This window comes from Rhinoderma darwinii, chromosome 2, assembly GCF_050947455.1.
Source record: "Rhinoderma darwinii isolate aRhiDar2 chromosome 2, aRhiDar2.hap1, whole genome shotgun sequence".
NCBI lineage: Eukaryota > Metazoa > Chordata > Amphibia > Anura > Rhinodermatidae > Rhinoderma > Rhinoderma darwinii.
The window spans coordinates 177,743,235-177,761,902 of record NC_134688.1 but is presented as its reverse complement, the minus strand read 5'-3'; the positions used below and the strand labels follow the sequence as shown (position 1 = coordinate 177,761,902).

The following is an 18,668-nucleotide window of genomic DNA, read 5'->3' as shown; positions in this document are numbered from 1 at the left end:
AGTTTGTGTCGTTACGAACGCGGTGATACCAAATATGTGTACTTTTTTAACGTGTTCATTTTTTTCCTATAATAAAAGTCTTATAGGAAAAAAAAGCATTTTTTGTTTATGTAACTTAGAACTTATTTTTACACTTTTTTTTTTTAAAACATTTTTATTACCTTTTTTTTACTTTTTTTAACTTCTCCCACTAGGGGACATTTAGACTTGCAGCTTTGATCGCTGCTAGAGTACATTACAATACCTACGTAGTGTAATGTATTCTAACTGTCATTGTGACGTGACAGTCACACTGACAGGAAGCCTCAGAGAACCGGCCGAGGCTGCTCCTCCAAGGCTTCCGTACATGGCAACCCGGAGGCCATTGTCTGGCCTCCGATTGCCACAATAAGCATCGGCAGCCCCCACAATCACTTCGTGGGGGCTGCCGATATGCTTCAAACCCCTTAAATGCGGCGATTGCAATCGGTCGCCGCATTTAAGGGGTTAATTGGCGAAAGCAGCGGCGATGGTCCGCTGACCGGCAAGACTGTCGTGTCAGCTGTCTGGGACAGCTGGCAGCGCGGTCTTGACGCTCTGTGTAAACACAGAGTGACAGTTTGAAATAGTGACGAAAATGAACGTCCTGGTGCGGGAGCTAATACCCGACCATGACGTTCATTTTCGTCATAGGTTGAGAAAGGGTTAAAAATGGTCAGACGGATTTAAAATGGATGAAAATTTGGAGACACACTGATGCAAAACTGACAGTTGATCAATTTGTAATGGCGATTTCTTTTTCACTGTCGTGTGAATTTAGCCTGAGTGATTCCCCTATTTCTTTTATAGTATGCTCTAAAGATTGTTCTTGAAGGAGGGTGAAGCTAAACTGATATAGGCTTGCCCCCTCCAAGTTGGTGGCAGTTGAGTTAGAGGCAAGGCTGTGAGGAGATTGTTGCAGGCTCAGGGCCCCACAGCTCAGGCCTGGCTTAGCAACATTGGCAGCAGACATTGCTGCATATTTTTGAATATCTGCACTTCGCCGATAGGAACTGCAGAAAATACTTGTACAACCCTCAGTGAACTGCATATTAGAGGAATCACTACTTGAGTAATTGCATCAGAGAAACCGATTACTACATTCAAGAAAAAACTTAAGGTTTGGGAAACCTTGCTCTAGCTCCAGTACAACAGCCCATTGTTGGAAGACTGTTTTATAAGAACTGGAGGCACCGATCTTAGAAGAGTTCTGAAATTTGCTGACAAGTAAAGAAACCGTGAGTTTATTTGTTCAACTTTACTACAGTCTCCTGCCTATCATTTTCACTACACCATCAAGGGCACCCCACCTTCCACCGGTCAGGAGATATTTACAAAGGGGGTGCCCCGGGGAACAACTACCACCATCTAAGTGCCAACTACCACTAAGTGCAATACCCCTCATCACTGTACCAGCCCTTGGAGTATGGGAGGTCTAGTGGAAGCAAGCCACGGCCACTGTGAACACCGTGACCAGACCGTGATAGAGGACTACTACTCCCAACGTCCTGACTGCCAACTGTCCCACTGGGATGAACCAAACTCCCCCTGGGTTGCTGCGCATGTGCAAAATGACGCCAAATTAAAAACGCATGTTACATTTCAATAACAGGCGTTTCGAGAAGCATTTTTGATGCAGTTAAAATTGCCATTAAAATTTCTGTATGAATTAACAGGTAGGCTATTGAAAATATACTGCCGCAAATTTGTTTTCAGTATTTTTCTCACTTGTTGGGTGACATGACTTTTCATCTTCACCAAGCCTGTAGCCAGATGCACAAGAACAAATATAAAGGTCGAGACCGTATCTTGGTTCACAGAAGTGCTGGCATCCATCTTCGGCATCAGGGTGGCATTCATTTGTCGCTACAAGAACACATAATAAAATAGAATGACTAGAGAAGAAATGTTTAGACTACAACCATTGAAAATCGTGGCACGCACAAATACCACATGCTATTTATAGTTCCACTGTCCTCCTATGTAGGAGAGGGGCTTTTGGGTCTCTCTTGGCTCCATGTCCCTAGGTCAACTGAAACATTTTCATCTCCTATAACTACACCACACATTTCTTTAACATAAAGTAAGATAGACGTAAGATAACTGTCATCCAGCTGCTATACTGCCTGAATCTTCCATAAACATGCATGCTCAGATCGACCGAGCATGCGTGTTTATTTCAATAATGGACAAGAATAAGCAATTGCCTGATACTTTTAGCAACACATCTTCCGGGTGAAGATAATATTGGGCAGGTTGAAATCCTGTCCACCTGGTAGGCACCATAGACATGAGATTTGTACTCTCATGAGAGCTCAAATAGGGTTTGGAAAAGCAAAGGCTTAAAGCTAACTTACCACCCCAAGGAAGAGCCACAAAACAATCGTAAGCCTAAACTAGAACTGGCTGAATAAAATGTCAACAGAAGGGGATATCTCAAAGCCTCTTTAACGTTTTCTTGAAGAGTAAATTCATTCAGTAATCTATACCTAGTTGTATTGTAATTATAGTGCTATTACTTTATACTACATCTTTTCACATTTTGTTATGTACATTTTGGTCCTGCTTAAATATCACTGACACCCCAAAAATAAAGCAAATTACAACTTCTACACATTTCTTACCAAACTGGCATTTCTTTCCTTTGTAACCTTCAAGACACGTGCAGGTGTATCTTCCAATATAATCTGTGCACACACCATCGTTCTTGCATGGGCTGGAGGAACATGGTCTGCCTTCTGCGGATATGAGTAAAATCATATTTTTTATCATCAAATTTCATTCTAAATAAAGTGGAATTCCTTTAATCCTGCATCCAATAATCCGGAGTCTGATAATCTGATATTTATTTCCAGCAAAAAGATATTTATTTTTTTAGAGCAAGTCCCTCAGTCAGGAGCGGGGAGAGGTAAGTAAACAGAATTATTTTTTCTGACCTGGGGTGTGATTTAATGTAGGGGGTCTGGTCTGGGGTTGGGTCTGGTTTGGGGTGTGATTTAGGGTGTGATTTAATTTAGAGGTCTGATCTGAAGTTTTAATTAATTTAGGGGTCTTGTCTGGGGTTTGAATTAAATAAGCAATCTGGTCAGGGGTCTGATTTAATTTACGGGTCTGGTCTGGGATTTGAACTAATTTAGGGGTTTGGTCTGGGGTCTGATTTAAGTTTGGTGTGTAAATTAATTTAGGGGTCTGGGTCTGAATTAATTTAGGGGTCTCGTTTGGGGTCTGACTTAATTTAGCGGTCTGGTCTGGGGTTTGATTTAATTTAGGTATCTGGTGTGGGGTATGATTTAAGGTAGGTGTTTGATCTGGGGTTTGGTAATTTAGGGGTCTGGTCTTGTATCTGAATCAAGTTTGGGGTCTCATCTGAGGTCTTATTTAATTTTGCGGTCTGGTCTGGGGTTTAATTTAATTTAGGTATCTGGTCTGGCGTCTGATATAATTTAGGTGTCTGGACTGGAATTTGAATTAATTTAGGGGTTTAGCCTGGGGTCTGAATCAAGTCTGGGGTCTGAATTAATTTAAGGGTCTGCTCTGGGGAATGAATTAATTTACGCGTCTGGTCATTTGAATAATTTAGGGGTCTGAATTAACTTGGGCATCTATCTTGTCTGGGGTCTGATTTACTTTAAGGGTCTGCTCTGGGGTCTGAATTGAATTAGGGTTTGGGTGTTAAGTCTGAATTCATTTAGGGGTATGGTCGGGGGCCTGATTTAGGGATTTGGTCTAGGGTCTCATTTAATTTAGGGGTTTATTTATTGGGTGCACTATATAGCATAAATTTAAATGGGACATTATTTATTGCACAACTTTATATGGGGCACTGTTTAGGGGCACTATTTATGGCAAAAACTTTATATAGGACACGATACATGGCACCATTTTATATGGGGCACTGTCTATATGGTATAATTTTATAGAAGAAAGGCAGAAATTGAATCCAGCGCTGAGTCTTTTTGGGTCTGTTTAAAATAAGAAGCTTCTTCCAAGTTTTATTAACAAAATAGTAAAAACAAATGCGGTGATTGCGGGTATTCCCAGAGTACAATGGAGGGATTATGGCAGTGTGAGCGAGCGGTGCCTACGCGTTTCTGATGCCTACTGCGTCCTTAGTCATGGCTTCTAGAAGCCATGACTAAGGACGCAGTAGGCGTCAGAAACGCGTAGGCACAGCTCACACTGCCATAATCCCTCCATTGTACTCTGGGAATAGAAGCCATGACTAAGGACGCAGTAGGCGTCAGAAACGCGTAGGCACCACTCACACTGCCATAATCCCTCCATTGTACTCTGGGAATATCCGCAATCAGCGCATTTGTTTTTACTATTTTGTTAATAAAACTTGGAAGAAGCTTCCTATTTTAAACAGACCCAAAAGGACTCAGCGCTGGATTCAATTTCTGCCTTTCTTCTATGTTCATACGTGTGCCGACACGAGGACCCGTGCGCGAATGATACTACACATCTGTGATAAGGTGAGCTGGAGGAACCCTCCCATTGTTTGTATAATTTTATATAGGGCACTATCTCTGTTATGGGACTATTTACAATAGGGCAATATCTGTATGCCGCTATTTATTGTTTCGACACTCTGTATGGTGCTATTAACTGTAGGGCACTTTAAGGGGCTCACTATGTCTATGGTGCTTTTAATGATGGAGCATCATTATGGCGCTATTTATTGTGGAGTACTATGTGTATAGCATTCTTTACTGTGAGGCACTGTCTTACTGAAGTACAATATTTATGGGCACTGAGCAGCACAGCAGACACATAATTAGATGTAACAGCAGGATGGCACTATTAAAGGGGACAGCAGGATGGGGAGTTTGTAAAGAGGGAGGGGATGTGCTGAGAAAGCATGGAGTCAAAGATGTTTGTGTAGCAAACTCTGCAGAAGAGAGTCATAGCTGGAGGATGTCAACATGATGGTCTGGGCAGGACGGAGGAGCCTGGAAAGCGAAAAACTTTAATCAGAGAAGACGACATTGGATTTTATTGTTTATTCTGACTTTGTTTGCGTCTGACCAGTATTTTATTAATTTGTCTGGTCTGCAATTTGGGGGTACTCTGCAGACCACCTGTGTGATATCTGGCCACTATATGATCACAGTATTTAGTCTCAGTATGGTGGTAATATTCAGTTACACTATGGTCATAATTTTGTTATCTCCATAGTGTTTTTTATTCAGCAACAGTATGGAGGTTTTATTCAGTTACTGTTTGGTGTTGTTATCCAGTCACGGTATGATGGTGTTATTCATATTAGTCATGGTATGGTGGTATTACTTAGACACTGTATGATGGTGTTATTCAGTAGATGTATGGTGGTGTTATCCAGTCACGGTATAGTGGTGTTATCCAGTCACTGTATGGCGGTATTATTAATTTACCATATAGTGGTGTTATCCAGTCTTGGTATGATGGTGTTATCCAGTCACAATAAGCCAGTATTATCCAGTCACAGTATTAGAGTTTTATCCAGTCATGGTATGGTGGTATTATTAATTTATCATATAGTGGTGTTATCCAGTCACGGTATGGTAGTGCTATATAGTAACATTATGCTAGTATTATCCAGTCATGGTAAAGGGGTATTATCTAGTTATTGTATGGTGGTATTATTCAATCAGAGTATAGTGGTGTTATCCAGTCACAGTATGGCGGTATTATTAATTTACCATATAGTGGTGTTATCCAGTCATAGTATGGTGGTGTTATCCAGTCACAATATGCTAGTATTATCCAGTCACGGTATAGGGGTGTTATTCAGTCACATTATGGTAGTGTTATCCAGTCATATATACATATGGATATATCAGCAGGTTTTGGGTTATATTTTGAGCTTTTTCCTTGAATGTGTTCTACCCTTACAAGTGAGTTTTATATGCTTTTCTGAACTTTCGTTTCAAATCTGTCATGTTACTTTATGTGGTAAGCTTTTATCTATTCAAGCGATTCTGAGATCGTTTTATTATGACACATTGTACCTAATGTTAGTATTAAAATTTGGTCGATACATTTAGAGTTTGAGAAAAACTCTAAACTCCACTATAGGTTTTCAGAGGCCTCAAGATGCCAAAAAATAAGAAATACCCCACAAAAATACACCATTTTGGAAAAGACACATCCTAAGGAATTCATCTATGGGTGCAGTGAGCATGTTGACCCCACAGGTGTTTCATAGATTTTATTAGAATTAGACCATGAAAATGAAAAAATTAAATTTTTGCCAATTAATGTCATTTTAGCTTAAAATTTTTTATTTCCACAAGGAATGAAGGAGAAAAAGCCCTGCAGCATTTGTAAAACTATTTCTGCTGAATATGTTGTATGTTGTTGTAGCACCCCAATATGTTGTATTAAAGAGGCTCTGTCACCAGATTCTAAGTGCCCTATCTCCTACATAGTCTGATCGGCATGGAATGTAGATAACAGCAGTGGTTTTTATTTTGAAAAACAATCATTTTTGTGGAAGTTATGAGCAATTTTAGATTTATGCTAATTAGTTTCTTAAAGACCAACTGGGCATGTTTTTACTTTTGACCATGTGGGTGTTGTAAAGAAGTGTATGAGGCTGACCAATCAGTGACCAATCAGCTTCATACACTTCTCATTGTTCCAGCCCAGCTTCTTTCACTGCACAATCACACTGCTGTAGATCATGTTGGGCTGGAACAATGAGAAGTGTAGGACACTGATTGGTCACTGATTGGCCAGCGTCAGACACTTCTCTGTACAACGCCCAATTGGTAAAAAGTAAAAACACGCCCAGTTGGTCTTTAAGAAACGAATTAGCATAAATCTAAAATTGCTCATAACTTGCTCAAAAATGATCGTTTTTCAAAATAAAAACCACTGCTGTTATCTACATTACAGCGCCGATCAGACTATGTAGGAGATAGGGCACTTATAAACTGGTGACAGAGCCTCTTTAAGGTTGTGCCACTGTGAAAAGACAGCTTTCCAATTCCATGTTTGCTGATTTTAGAAACACCCTAGAGATGAAAAGACATTTTGGAAACTACACCCCTAAAGGCATTTACCAAAAGGTGTAGTGAGCATCTAAACCCCTCATGTGTTTTCCAGAAATTAAGGTGCAGTGAATGGTGCAAAGTAAAAATTGAATTTTTCCACTAATATGTCATTTCAGTGCGCAATATGCTATACCCAGCTTGTGCCACTGGAAATTCATACCCCATAAATTGTTAAGCGGGTTCTTCCGGGTATGGCAATGCCATATATGTGAATGTAAACTGCTGTTAGGACACAGTGTAGGGCTTAGAAAGGAGGGAGCGCCATTTGGCTTTTTGAGCGTAGATTTTGCTTAGCGGTAGTTTTTGTTTGAGGTTTTACTAGTCTTTCAGTTTATAATGTGGGGGCATATGCAATGTTAGCTGAGTACATCAGGGCATAATAAGATGGTATAATAATGGCATAAATAATAAAATTAATAATCCATTGATGTGTGGTTCGCTTTGAATACTTCCTTTATGAACAGGGCAGTGTCGCATTGATAAATGGTGTCCAATCCTATACCCATTTAGGAACACACACTGCACCTTTTTGGGGTCCTATTGTCCTTTTTAGTTTGGGAAACTTTGCTGGGAAAGTGTTGCCCCGGTATAATACGGGCACCCTTGCTTCTAGCAGATGTGCTTGGGCCCTCCGCTTCCTGGATTCCAAATATTAGGGCTTTGCTAACCACTTTTTGAAACTGAAGGAATGATCACCACTGGCACCCAGGTCAGGATGTTTTTTCATCCCCGCATTACTAGAGCCATAACTTTATTTTATTTTTATATTGACATAGTCGTATGAGGGCTTTTTTTTTGCAGAAGTTTTTATTGGTACCATTTTGGGGTACATGTGACTTTTTGATCTTTGTTCATTCCATTTTTCAGGAGGCAAGGTGACCAAAAAACCGCGACATAGTTTTTTATTTAATTTTTACAGCATCCGCTGTACAGCGTTAATAAACATTTAAAATTATACTTACCACGGTCTCCACTGTCATGGCGACGCATCCCTCTGTTGTCCGTGCAGTCCGACCTCCAGGGATGACGCTGCAGTCCATGTGACCGCTGTAGCCTGTAAATGGCTGCAGCAGTCTTATGGGATGAAACATCATCTCAAGAGGCGGGACTGCACAGAGAAAAGACGGAAGTGTCGCTATGACAATGCCCGGGTGGTAAGTATAAATTGTTATTTTTTTTTCTGAATTGCGATTTTTGTGTCGAAATCGCAGCTTTTTCTCTGCAAAAATCGCAACATTTGCTATTTATTGCAAGTTTTAACTCCCCATTGAATTCAACGGGGAAAACCCGCAACAGAAAAGAAGCGATTCCGGAACATACATTGGTGTGCTGTGGATTAAAAAATACCGCAGGTCAATTTTGAACGGTTTTTCGGTTGTTTTCTTTTTTTCCAGCAGGTGGAAGAGATTTGTTCAAATCTCATCCACTCTGCTGCTACTCTAATATGCTGCGGATTTTCCTTAATGAAATCCATTGCGGAAAATCTGCAGTGTTTATGCTGTGTGTGAACACATCCTTATAATGCATTGTACTACTCTTGTAGCGCAATGTATTATAACTGTCAGTTTTACACTGACAGGCACCCTATTAGGCCCTGTCTCTGGTAGGGCCTATAAGACTTCTGTAAATGGAAGACCTCTAGGCCATTGTTACGCCTCTGGTTGCCATAGGAACCATCCGCTATTGACTGCGGCATCTAATGGGTTAAGCAGTCGGGATCAGACGTTACAGAAGTTTTTCTGCTTTAATAACTGACAAACGCTGGTAATGGCGTGGGCTCAGCTACTGATCCCAGACCATCACCGGTCCATAACCGTAATGCCGTTTGTGAGAACCCCTTGCCGACAGCGCCTTCAATATATATATTACTTGTATTCTGTTCCATATATATATATATATATATATATATATATATATATATATGAGGAACAGGAGACAAGTAACAGCACCAGGACTTCAAAGTTGGTGAGATGTTGGTTTATTCACCACCAGGTGGAAAGAATGCGCAACGTTTCGGTTCACACCTGAACCTTTCTCAAGCTAATTCAAAAAGTGCATAGTGCCAAATATATATAGGAATACACAGGATATACAGTATATAATGCAATTAACAATACATTTATTATAAATCAATCCATATAAAGACATGATCATAAAAACAGTGGAAATATGTGAATCAATATGACATGATAGTACAACATCTCTCAAAACTAAATAGATATTGCAAGATATGGATAAGAAAGATTATAACTATCTCAATCAGTAGCATTAACTCACAATGAAGGGGAGGAGGAGCAGAGGCAAATAATGTATTAAAAAATGATTGTACCTTGCCTGATCCACAAAGTTCCTTGGTCCCCTTTAGTGTGTAATGGTATAATTTCGTAGTACTCTGCTCCACCGGTTTAGCCCTTAGCTGAATGTAAAAGTGATGCAGTATTTTCACTCTCTGTCCTGAGGCCTTTCTGGGAAACCATCTATTACAAAAAAGTTAAGTGGAATGTGCACTGTGTGTTTAGTCCCTTTTACACAAGCCGATTATCGTGCAAACGAGCGTTTATATGAATGCTCGTTCTTGATCATTGCCCTATGTAAACAGGACAACGATCAGCCGATGAACGAGAAAATGCTCGTTCATCGGCTGATCGAATAGTTTAGGCAGCATAAATTATTATTGTTATTGACAGCACATCTTCCTGTGTAAACAAGGAGATGTGCTGCTGACATGATGGAAATGCATGGGGTTAAGCGATCGTAGTAACGATCGCTCGTTCACATACATTACTGATCATAGTTCCTTGAGAAAGCAACAAACGAGCACCAATCAACGAGGTGTCTCGTTGATTGGCGCTCGTTGTTACGGCCAAAATTGGCCGGTGTAAAAGGACCCTTAGGGCTTGTCCATTGCTGCATATTTTCCGTCCGGAATTGCACATGGAAAATATGCAGCAGAATACAGATGCAGCGAAGTGGGTGAGATTTAACAAATCTCATTCACATGCTGCGTAAAATTTCCGTCCAGAAATTGACCTGCGGTGCGTATGTTTTTTGGACAAGATGTCACCATCTCTCAACATTGAGAAAAACGCAGCACCATTTTCTGCAGTAAAAAAAAAGCAGTAAATGGTGCGAAAACTTCTGCAGTAATTCCGTTACGTGTGGGCAATCCCTTACAAATGCTTTGCTATTTGTCCTTCTCTATTTTGGACACAATAGGTTTTTATGTAGACCCTTTGAACAGGAATGCAATTCTTTTCATTTCAGTTCCAGAAGCAGCCAGCCGTAGTCTGTGGCACTGACCTTTATAATCTAAATTAAGTAATAATTGCCTAGGAAAGATTAAGTGAAAATATAGAAAGAGCCAAGCAGCCAAAGCATATATCACCAGATTCATGTTTATAAACCCTGGCTCCCAGATAACAGGGACCATTATCATGTCAAAGTATTCTTTCTGGGTTATTGTACTATTTTCCAATGAAGAAGTAGCAGTTCCAATAAATGGAAAAATCAATAGGCCTTTCAACTTACCATAATAAGTCTTCCAAAATGTGTCCTGTAGAAATACAGTAGATGTTAGACTGACTGACAACATAGTAAAATACTTCCACTTGGTATTAACATTTGAACATGTCCATCACAGGCTCAGAAGTAAGGTCTGGGGGATATTTTATAGACCTATGCAGTTATAGCTATAGTGTATCAAAACTGGTGAAAAAGCAAGATTCAGATGGCCACCAAAGGACAATCATATTATTATTCTAATACGTCTATATTTCCCAATATATTATCTTTGAAAACCATAATAAAGCTAAGCTGAGCTCCATTCTAATATTTATGTTATTACCACATTACAAATGGACCTTATCCCTTTCTGGGAAGTCTCATAAGTTACAGATCCACACAATGTGTTTATCTGTGAAATCAAGATATTTAGAAGGGGTTAAAGGAGTTGTCCGGGCACAGGACTATTTTTCATACTGATGACCTACCCACAGGATAGGTCATCAGTATATGATCAGTGGGGGTCCGACACTCAGACGCGGCTGTGCTGCAGTACTGCAAGGCCACGTCAGGTTTTTTTTAGCGCCGTGTGAACATGCCCCAACTCTGCTTCTATTTACTTGAGTAGGATCAGAGCTGAAGTACTGCAGCATGGCCGCCATACTGTGATGGGAGCCAGGGCCGACCTTAGGGGTGTGCGACCTGTGCCATTTCACAGGGCGCATCATTACAGCAGGTGGAAGGGGACACTGCGCTGGCCCCCGTCCCCTGCTCGTGTTTCAGAAGTGCCCAGGCCCGGCAACTTAGCAACTGCCTTTCCGCCCGGATGCTTCTTCTCTCAGTGGCGTCGCTACTGCTGTAGCAGCCAAAGCGGCTGCTAGCGGCGACACCGGGCATGAGGGCGCCCGTGTGACGCCACATTCAATAGTATCTTCGTCCTAAGCACGCAGATACTATTGAACACTATAGCAGAGCAGTGAGGTATCTACTTGGCCAGTGGTTTCCAACCGGGGTGCCGTGAGGACCCTCCAGGGGTACCGCGACACTACCCTGAACCACACGGCCGTGCTTTCTCTCTGCATGTGAGGAAGAGGAGATTTTTTGCAGCCTCCGTAGATGACACCCACCCCCCCTTCCTGTACATAGAGCCACTATAGCTCCCTTAAAGGAACAGTGTCACGAAAAAAAGTTTTTTACATCAGTTTGATTTTAGTGTTTTATTAAAAACTTTTATATTTATTTGTGTGTTTGTGTTTTACTTTTTTTTATTTTTTCACTTTTTCTTCCCTATGGGGGCTGCCATTTTTTTTCCATTTCTGTATGTGTTGATTAACGACACATACAGACATGGAATACGGCAGCTACAGTCCCATAGTGAATGCGAACGGGGCCCGTTCCATCCACTATGCTGTACGCCGTCTGTGTGGGAACGGCGCATGCGCCGCTCCAACACAGTCCAAGTTGAACTGTGCGCCGTCCGGCGCCATTTTCCTGTAGTCCGGAAGTCGCGGCTGGACAGTAAGATTACTACTTCCGGTCGTGGCTTCCGGACTTGTGCACTTGGAGCGGCGGTAGCAGACGGAGCGGACGGACCAGAGGGAGCGGCGGCGACTGGAGCAGGTAAGTTATTTCTGTTTATGTAAGTGTTTTACTGTGTGTTTACTAGTGTATGTAAACCTACTACACTGTGTGTTAGCTCAAAAAATGGCGACACACAGTGTAGGAGGTTTGACCGTTCAATCCCCTCATTTCTCCGGCACCAGCCAGGATAAAGGAGGGGGGGATTCTGAGAGCACACTAGAGCGAGTGAGTTTTCTCAAATTTTGCAGCATAAAGCAATGTGGTTGCTTTACCACATGCAATGCTGCAATTTTGGGAATTGCTCCATCTAGTGACCAGCACTGGGAAATATTATAAATTAGAATCTAATTTATAATATTTCCTGACTCGTGAAAAAAATTAGAACAATGTTTAATCACCTATACACTAATTGTTTAACTAAAAAAAAAAATACATTTTTTTCTAGCGTCACATTCCCTTTAAGGAGGGGAATCCCCCTGTGGCTGGGGATTCTGCTCCTGGGTGGAGCACTTGTTGTCTCTGTCCATATATGGACAGTGACATCAGGGACAACTCCTGAAGCGGAATACCCATCCACATCGTTGCTGGCACGGTGATTCGGCTCCAAGAGAAGCCCCTGATGTCACTGTCCATAAATGGACAGAGAAGTTAGGGGCTTCTCCTGGAGTGGAATGCCCGGTCACAGCGTCAGCAACGCTGTGGACAGGGATTCTGATTCAGGAGTTGCCCCTGATGTCACTGTCCATATATGGACAAAGACATCAAGCGCTCCGACCAGGAGCGGAATCCCCGGCCACAGGGGGATTCTGCACCTTCAGAGAGCTACAGTGGCGCTATGTACAGGTAGTGGGGGTGCTATCTACAAGAGAGTTGTGTGGCACTACCTATAAGAGGGGCTGTGTGGCACTACCTACATGGGGGCAGTGTGGCACTACCTACACGGGGGCAGTGTGGCACTACTTACACGGGGGCAGTGTGGCACTACCTACACGGGGCAGTGTGGCACTACCTACATGGGAGCTGTGTGGCACTACCTAGACAGGGGGCTGTGTGGCACTACCTAGACAGGGGGCTGTGTGGCACTACCTACACGGGGGGCTGTGTGTGGCACTACCTACATGGGGGGCTGTGTGGCACTACCTACAATGGCGCTTAGTGGCACTGTCTACAAGGGGGAGGAGGGGGCTGGATGGCACTGTCTACAAGGAGGAAGTGGCAATTATGGCACTGTCTACAGGAAGGCTGTATGGCACAATCTACAGGGAGGCACTATCTACTAGGGGGGGGGGCTGTGTGGGGCAGCCAGCTGGGTGATTATACTGTGTGGAGGCCACTAAGTGGTCATTATACTGTGTAGGGGCACTACAGGGGGCAATATACTGTTTGTGGCAACTAGGGGGCATAATACTGTGTAGACACAATTAGAGGACATTATACTGTATGGGGGCACTAAAGGGGAATTATACTGTGTGTGGGGCACTAAAGGGGCATTGTACTGTGTGAGGGCACTATATAGGGCATTATACTGTGGGGGGGGGGCATTATTCTTTTTTATGGGGCTTTGTCTTATAATGGGATGGGGCGCCAAAAGATAATTTTGCACGGGGGGCCATCTATCAAAAGGCCGGCCCTGACCACATTACAAATGGACCTTATCCCTTTCTGGGAAGTCTCATACTTTACAGATCCACACAATGTGTTTATCTTAAGGAAATCAAGATGTTTAGAAGGGGTTAAAGGGGTTGTCCGGGCACAGGGCTGTTTTTCCTACTGATGACCTATCCAAAGGATAGGAGCCATCTCCTTTGGGCACAGACATCCGGTGACCTGAAGCAGCTGATCGGTGCGGGGTCTAGGTGTCGGATCCCCACTGATCATATACTGATGGCCTATCCTGTGGATAAGTCATCAGTATAAAAAACTGCCCCGTGCCTGGACAACTGCTTTAAGTACATACACACATTGCAGATTTGTTGCAGAATTTTATGCGACTGTCCCATTCATCTGAATCGGTCTTGCAGAAATCCATGCGCATGCTGCAGAAACAGCTCTATAAAAACAGATTTCTGCAGAAATTTTTGCAATAAATCTGCCATGAATATACCCTTATAATAAGGGGCAATTATAAAGCTGAGGGAACACTTCTGGTGCTGCAGTTTAATAAAACCACATCCGTAACAACCTGGAATGAGCGGACTTGGTGCTGGTTTGCGCCATCTCCTTTCCATGATCCTTGGCTTGATCCCACATACCCGTAGGAACTGTGGAGTAGGGATCACTGCTCAGGTTCTCATTACCCAGGGGTCTCATAGCAGGAGCAGAGTTGCAGGTGGACACCTCTACTTAAGTATCAGATATAAATTCAAATAGGAATTTGCTTCATATTCTTGATATAGGAGGAAATTAAAACAACTCTTTAAGAATTCCAAGACCAACAAGGAGTAATATATATGATTTTTACAGCAATTTTTCCCTAGAAATTTACAAAGAATTAAAAGAGTAAATACTTGTATTCCCCATGAAATAACAGTTCTCCAGAGTTGTTGTTTCCTTGGAAATACAATTATTTATTAAAACATGTTATACTACATGACAACTTCTGTTTAAATGTGCACTAATGTTCAATACCCATAAATTGTCAGTAGCGTAACCCACAATGAGAACTCACAGTTTTATCTGTGTCTTCAAATGTTTCTCTTGCCTCTTCATATGTGCATATTTCTTCTAGGCATTCTCTTTCTAAATTTCCTTTCCGAAGTTCCTCAATAATCATAAAGTTGGCCCTCTTGGTTCTTTGTATTACTTGGTTAGCATTTTTACTAGATAAGAAAACTGTAGAGAAAATATCATTGTTATGCTAGATATTTTTGCCAGAAGTTATTGTACAAACTACATAATAGAAAGCAGGAAGCACATGCTATCTCATAGAAAACATACACGTTCCACTCATAGTGCTGTAAACGTTTTCCAAAATGCAACTTTTGCTTCATGACCAGTCCAAAAATAGTGTCAAATACATTAGTATTTTAACCAGTAGGTGGCATTAGTTCTTCTACTACACATTAAAATCATAAAAGTGGCCTTTTTAAAAAAGTAACTGAAATACTGACATCTGTTGGGTAAACTGAGGTACAGCAGTCAATAGAAAAAATTCAAACAGCAAAGATTGGGCTACACAGCCACTGTTGTGGGCGAGTCAAAGGACTTTTGATGATAGATGTCAGTGTTCATTTGACTTGCTGTCTAACCCTGGCTAACAAGGGTATGTAAATATGTGTCGGATCGAACATGAAAATTGACACATATTTACTAGAGGATCTGCGGCTGACACTCGGATTTCTGACACAGATGTGCGGTCTTATGTCCCGCAGATCTGCACTCTAATTAGCCCCATTCAATCTCCGAATGGAGGGATTTCTTGCGGAATCCTCGAAAATAAGTAACATTCAACATGAAATCCGTACAGAAAATTTCCGGAACAGCTGAACGGTGTCACGGATTTCCCATTGACTTGAATGGGAAATGGATTTAATCAGCGCCAAAATCTGTGTGAAATCTAACGTGTGAAGGATGCCTAAGGATAGTGCTTTAGTGCGGCAATGTCTTGTCTATGTTCAGGTCCGGCCTTAAGATTGTGCGAGAGCACAGGGCGCTGCACCTTCCCAACATGTAGGGGCGCCACTGGGCTCTGCCTCTGCTCTGTCCTCTGCTCTTAGTGACACACACGGAGTAAAGAAGAGCCGAGGAGCAAGTGCAGAGGAGGAAGCTCCACCCACAGCCCGACCCTGCAAGAAACCTGTGATCGTGTTCAGCAAGGAGAGATGGTAAGTGTCTATGTGTGTATATGTGTCTCTGTGATTGTATGTGTATATGTTTCAGTAGTTGTGTGTGTGCGCGTGTGTGTGTGTCTATATATATATATGTGTCTGCATGTGTTTCTCTTTGTAAGTGTGTGTGTGTGTGTGTGTGTGTGTGTGTGTGTGTTTTCAATATTAAAGTAGAACAGATAAAATGAAGATATCTGTGCTGCCCTTATATACTATGCTGCCCCCTATATACTTTGCTGCTCTTATATACTCTGCTGCCCTTTTAGGGAAACACACATATATTGCAATCTATAAAACTTTAACCAATTCATGGCAATTACTTCAATGACATAATCTTTTTAAAGTGTATCTCCAGTTTGGAAGTGCACTGCATGGTATAATTGTGGTATATATATATATCACACAAAATATATATGTGTCTCTGTGTGTGTTTATACGTGCCTGTGTGGGTATAGTTATCAGAGTGTGTTATCTGTGGTGTTACATAGGACTGCAGGTAACATCTACTACATTATCTGTATTCCGAGATTTATCACTGTGTTATCTGTGGTGTTACATAGGACTGCATGTGAAATCTACTACATATTCTGCACTTTGTATATATGTGCCTGTGTGGGTATATATGAGACTGTATGTGAATGTGTCTTTGTGCTTGTAAATATGTGCCTTTTATGTATTTGTATATGTTCCGGTCAGTGTATTTATGTGCGTGTGTGTCTGTATATACAGTATATGTCTGTATGTCTATATATTTACTTTATGTATGTATGCATATTTTTCAGAATGTGTGTATATATATATTTGCCTGTTTGTCTAAATATCTGCATTTATGTATGTACAGTATATATGTTCCAGTATGTGCGTGTCCATATATGTGGTTCATTTTTGATTTGTGGAGGGCAGCAATAGAGTCCCGCACAGGGCGCCATCCAACTTAAGTCCGGCCCTGGTTAGGTTTATAAATAAAATATTCTGGCCAGAGACAGGTTTATGGAAATATCCATGAGCACAAGAAAACAGAAATCTCCTTAAGAGGGATATAACTCAAGCTTGCTATAGACGTAAATATACACCACCAGATCCTGTGAGCGTTTCTGTATTTTTGTGATGGGAATGCTTGTTGGGAAAGAAGTATATACAAATCGATATTTCCCATGATACGATCTATTTTCCCAGTGGCAAATTATTTGCATTGTGTGACTTACTGTATCTTTGCATTGACACCCATACAGTATGTAGCCTTATCTCGAAAGTAAAAATTACGACCATAGAGTTTACCATTTAACAAAAACATTAAAGCTGATGTTTGGGCAGATTTACATTGGTTGGAACCGCTTCTAGCACCAGAGATATAACAATTGTTATTGTTTTTACTTTTTTGTTAATATTACATAAAATTTTTATTAACAAAAATCAAAGCAATCTAAGAACTTATCAAGAATAAAGAATAAAATCGTACCTGTTTGTTCTGCCTGCTGGATGAGTATAAAGAACATGCACAATATCTGCACAGAATTTGCCATTTTTCTACCTCGTTCAAATGGGAACAATGTTGTTTTAAAAAGGTGGTAAATAGAAGAAAACTTTTTTTGTAAAGTTCAAAGATCAGGGTCCAGTGAAGGTACACTTTGAAGGCAAGGGCTTTGTTTGCCTAGTGGGGAGGACACTAGTACATTTGTTAAATGATCACATAAAATATATAATGGCACATATATTTATTATTTGGATTACTATTTATGAAGATTTATTAGCTTTATAAAGTATTCACTCTCTTGGACTGTTTTAATGTTTTATGGCATCACGGCACTGAATTACAGTGGATTTACATAGGCTTTTGTAAAACTGAACTATAGAAAATACTTTCTGATGTCAAAGATCTGTGCAAAGTGATTCCCATCTTATTAAGTTACGGCATATTTCTTAAATATGGCATCACTTTATAATCACGGGGTCCGACCTCTAAGAACCCCACTGATCCTGAGAATGAAGCGGCCACAGCGCTTAATTCAGCGCTTCGTCCCCTTCACTGTTTTTTTGCTGCCATCTGCTGTTTAGGGAACTACGGCATGGCCACACTCAAGTGAAGACACAAGTATTATAAATGGCATACGGTAGGTGTTACAAATCTTGTATTAGGGTCGAGCAGGAGTGGACACAGACAGCAGAGGGGGCCCGTGTGCATGTACACTATATAAGCCCCATGCTCTATGATAGCTCATCATAGAGCACCCTTTTATGCTTCTTTAACAATCCACCAGTAATTGTGAGCTATAGACATAAGCAACTTCCTACAAAGGTGACAATGGGCCCCCGGCCCTAACCTACTGGGCCCCTGTGAGGCTGCACGGGTTGCACCAATGGTATAGCCACCCTCGGGGTCCAGGAGCTTCAATTTACGTTTCTGCAGGAGATGGGTTTAAGAAAATTTCACAATTCACACAGTATTTCCATGTGTACTGTTATGTCAATCCTTAAAGGACGAGTGTCACGGAAAAAAAAAATTTGATATCAATTTGCATTTAGTGTTCTATTATAAAATCTTTTATTTATGTGTGTGTTTGTGTTTTACTTTTTTCTTTTTTCAAACTTTTACTTCACTATGGGGGCTGCCATTTTGTTTTTGATCTCTGTATGTGTCGATTAACGACACGTACAGAGATGGAATACGGCAGCTACAGTGCATAGGAGTCAATGAACGGGAGCC

General features: G+C 41.3%; 1 protein-coding gene across 1 annotated transcript in view; it reads right to left on the bottom strand.

Moving 5' to 3' along the window:
* The window catches only part of PROZ (protein Z, vitamin K dependent plasma glycoprotein), a 42,890-nt gene extending 25,358 nt beyond the window's left edge, over nucleotides 1-17,532 (bottom strand). Inside the window, exons 1-5 of the mRNA XM_075852538.1 lie at nucleotides 17,424-17,532; nucleotides 14,806-14,969; nucleotides 10,584-10,608; nucleotides 2,643-2,756; nucleotides 1,747-1,884 (exon numbers count right to left, since the gene is read on the bottom strand). Coding sequence (XP_075708653.1) covers nucleotides 1,747-1,884; nucleotides 2,643-2,756; nucleotides 10,584-10,608; nucleotides 14,806-14,969; nucleotides 17,424-17,487 — 505 coding nt within the window. The 5' untranslated portion in view covers nucleotides 17,488-17,532. The remainder of the gene's footprint in view (nucleotides 1-1,746; nucleotides 1,885-2,642; nucleotides 2,757-10,583; nucleotides 10,609-14,805; nucleotides 14,970-17,423) is intronic.
* Nucleotides 17,533-18,668: the final 1,136 nt, after the last annotated feature.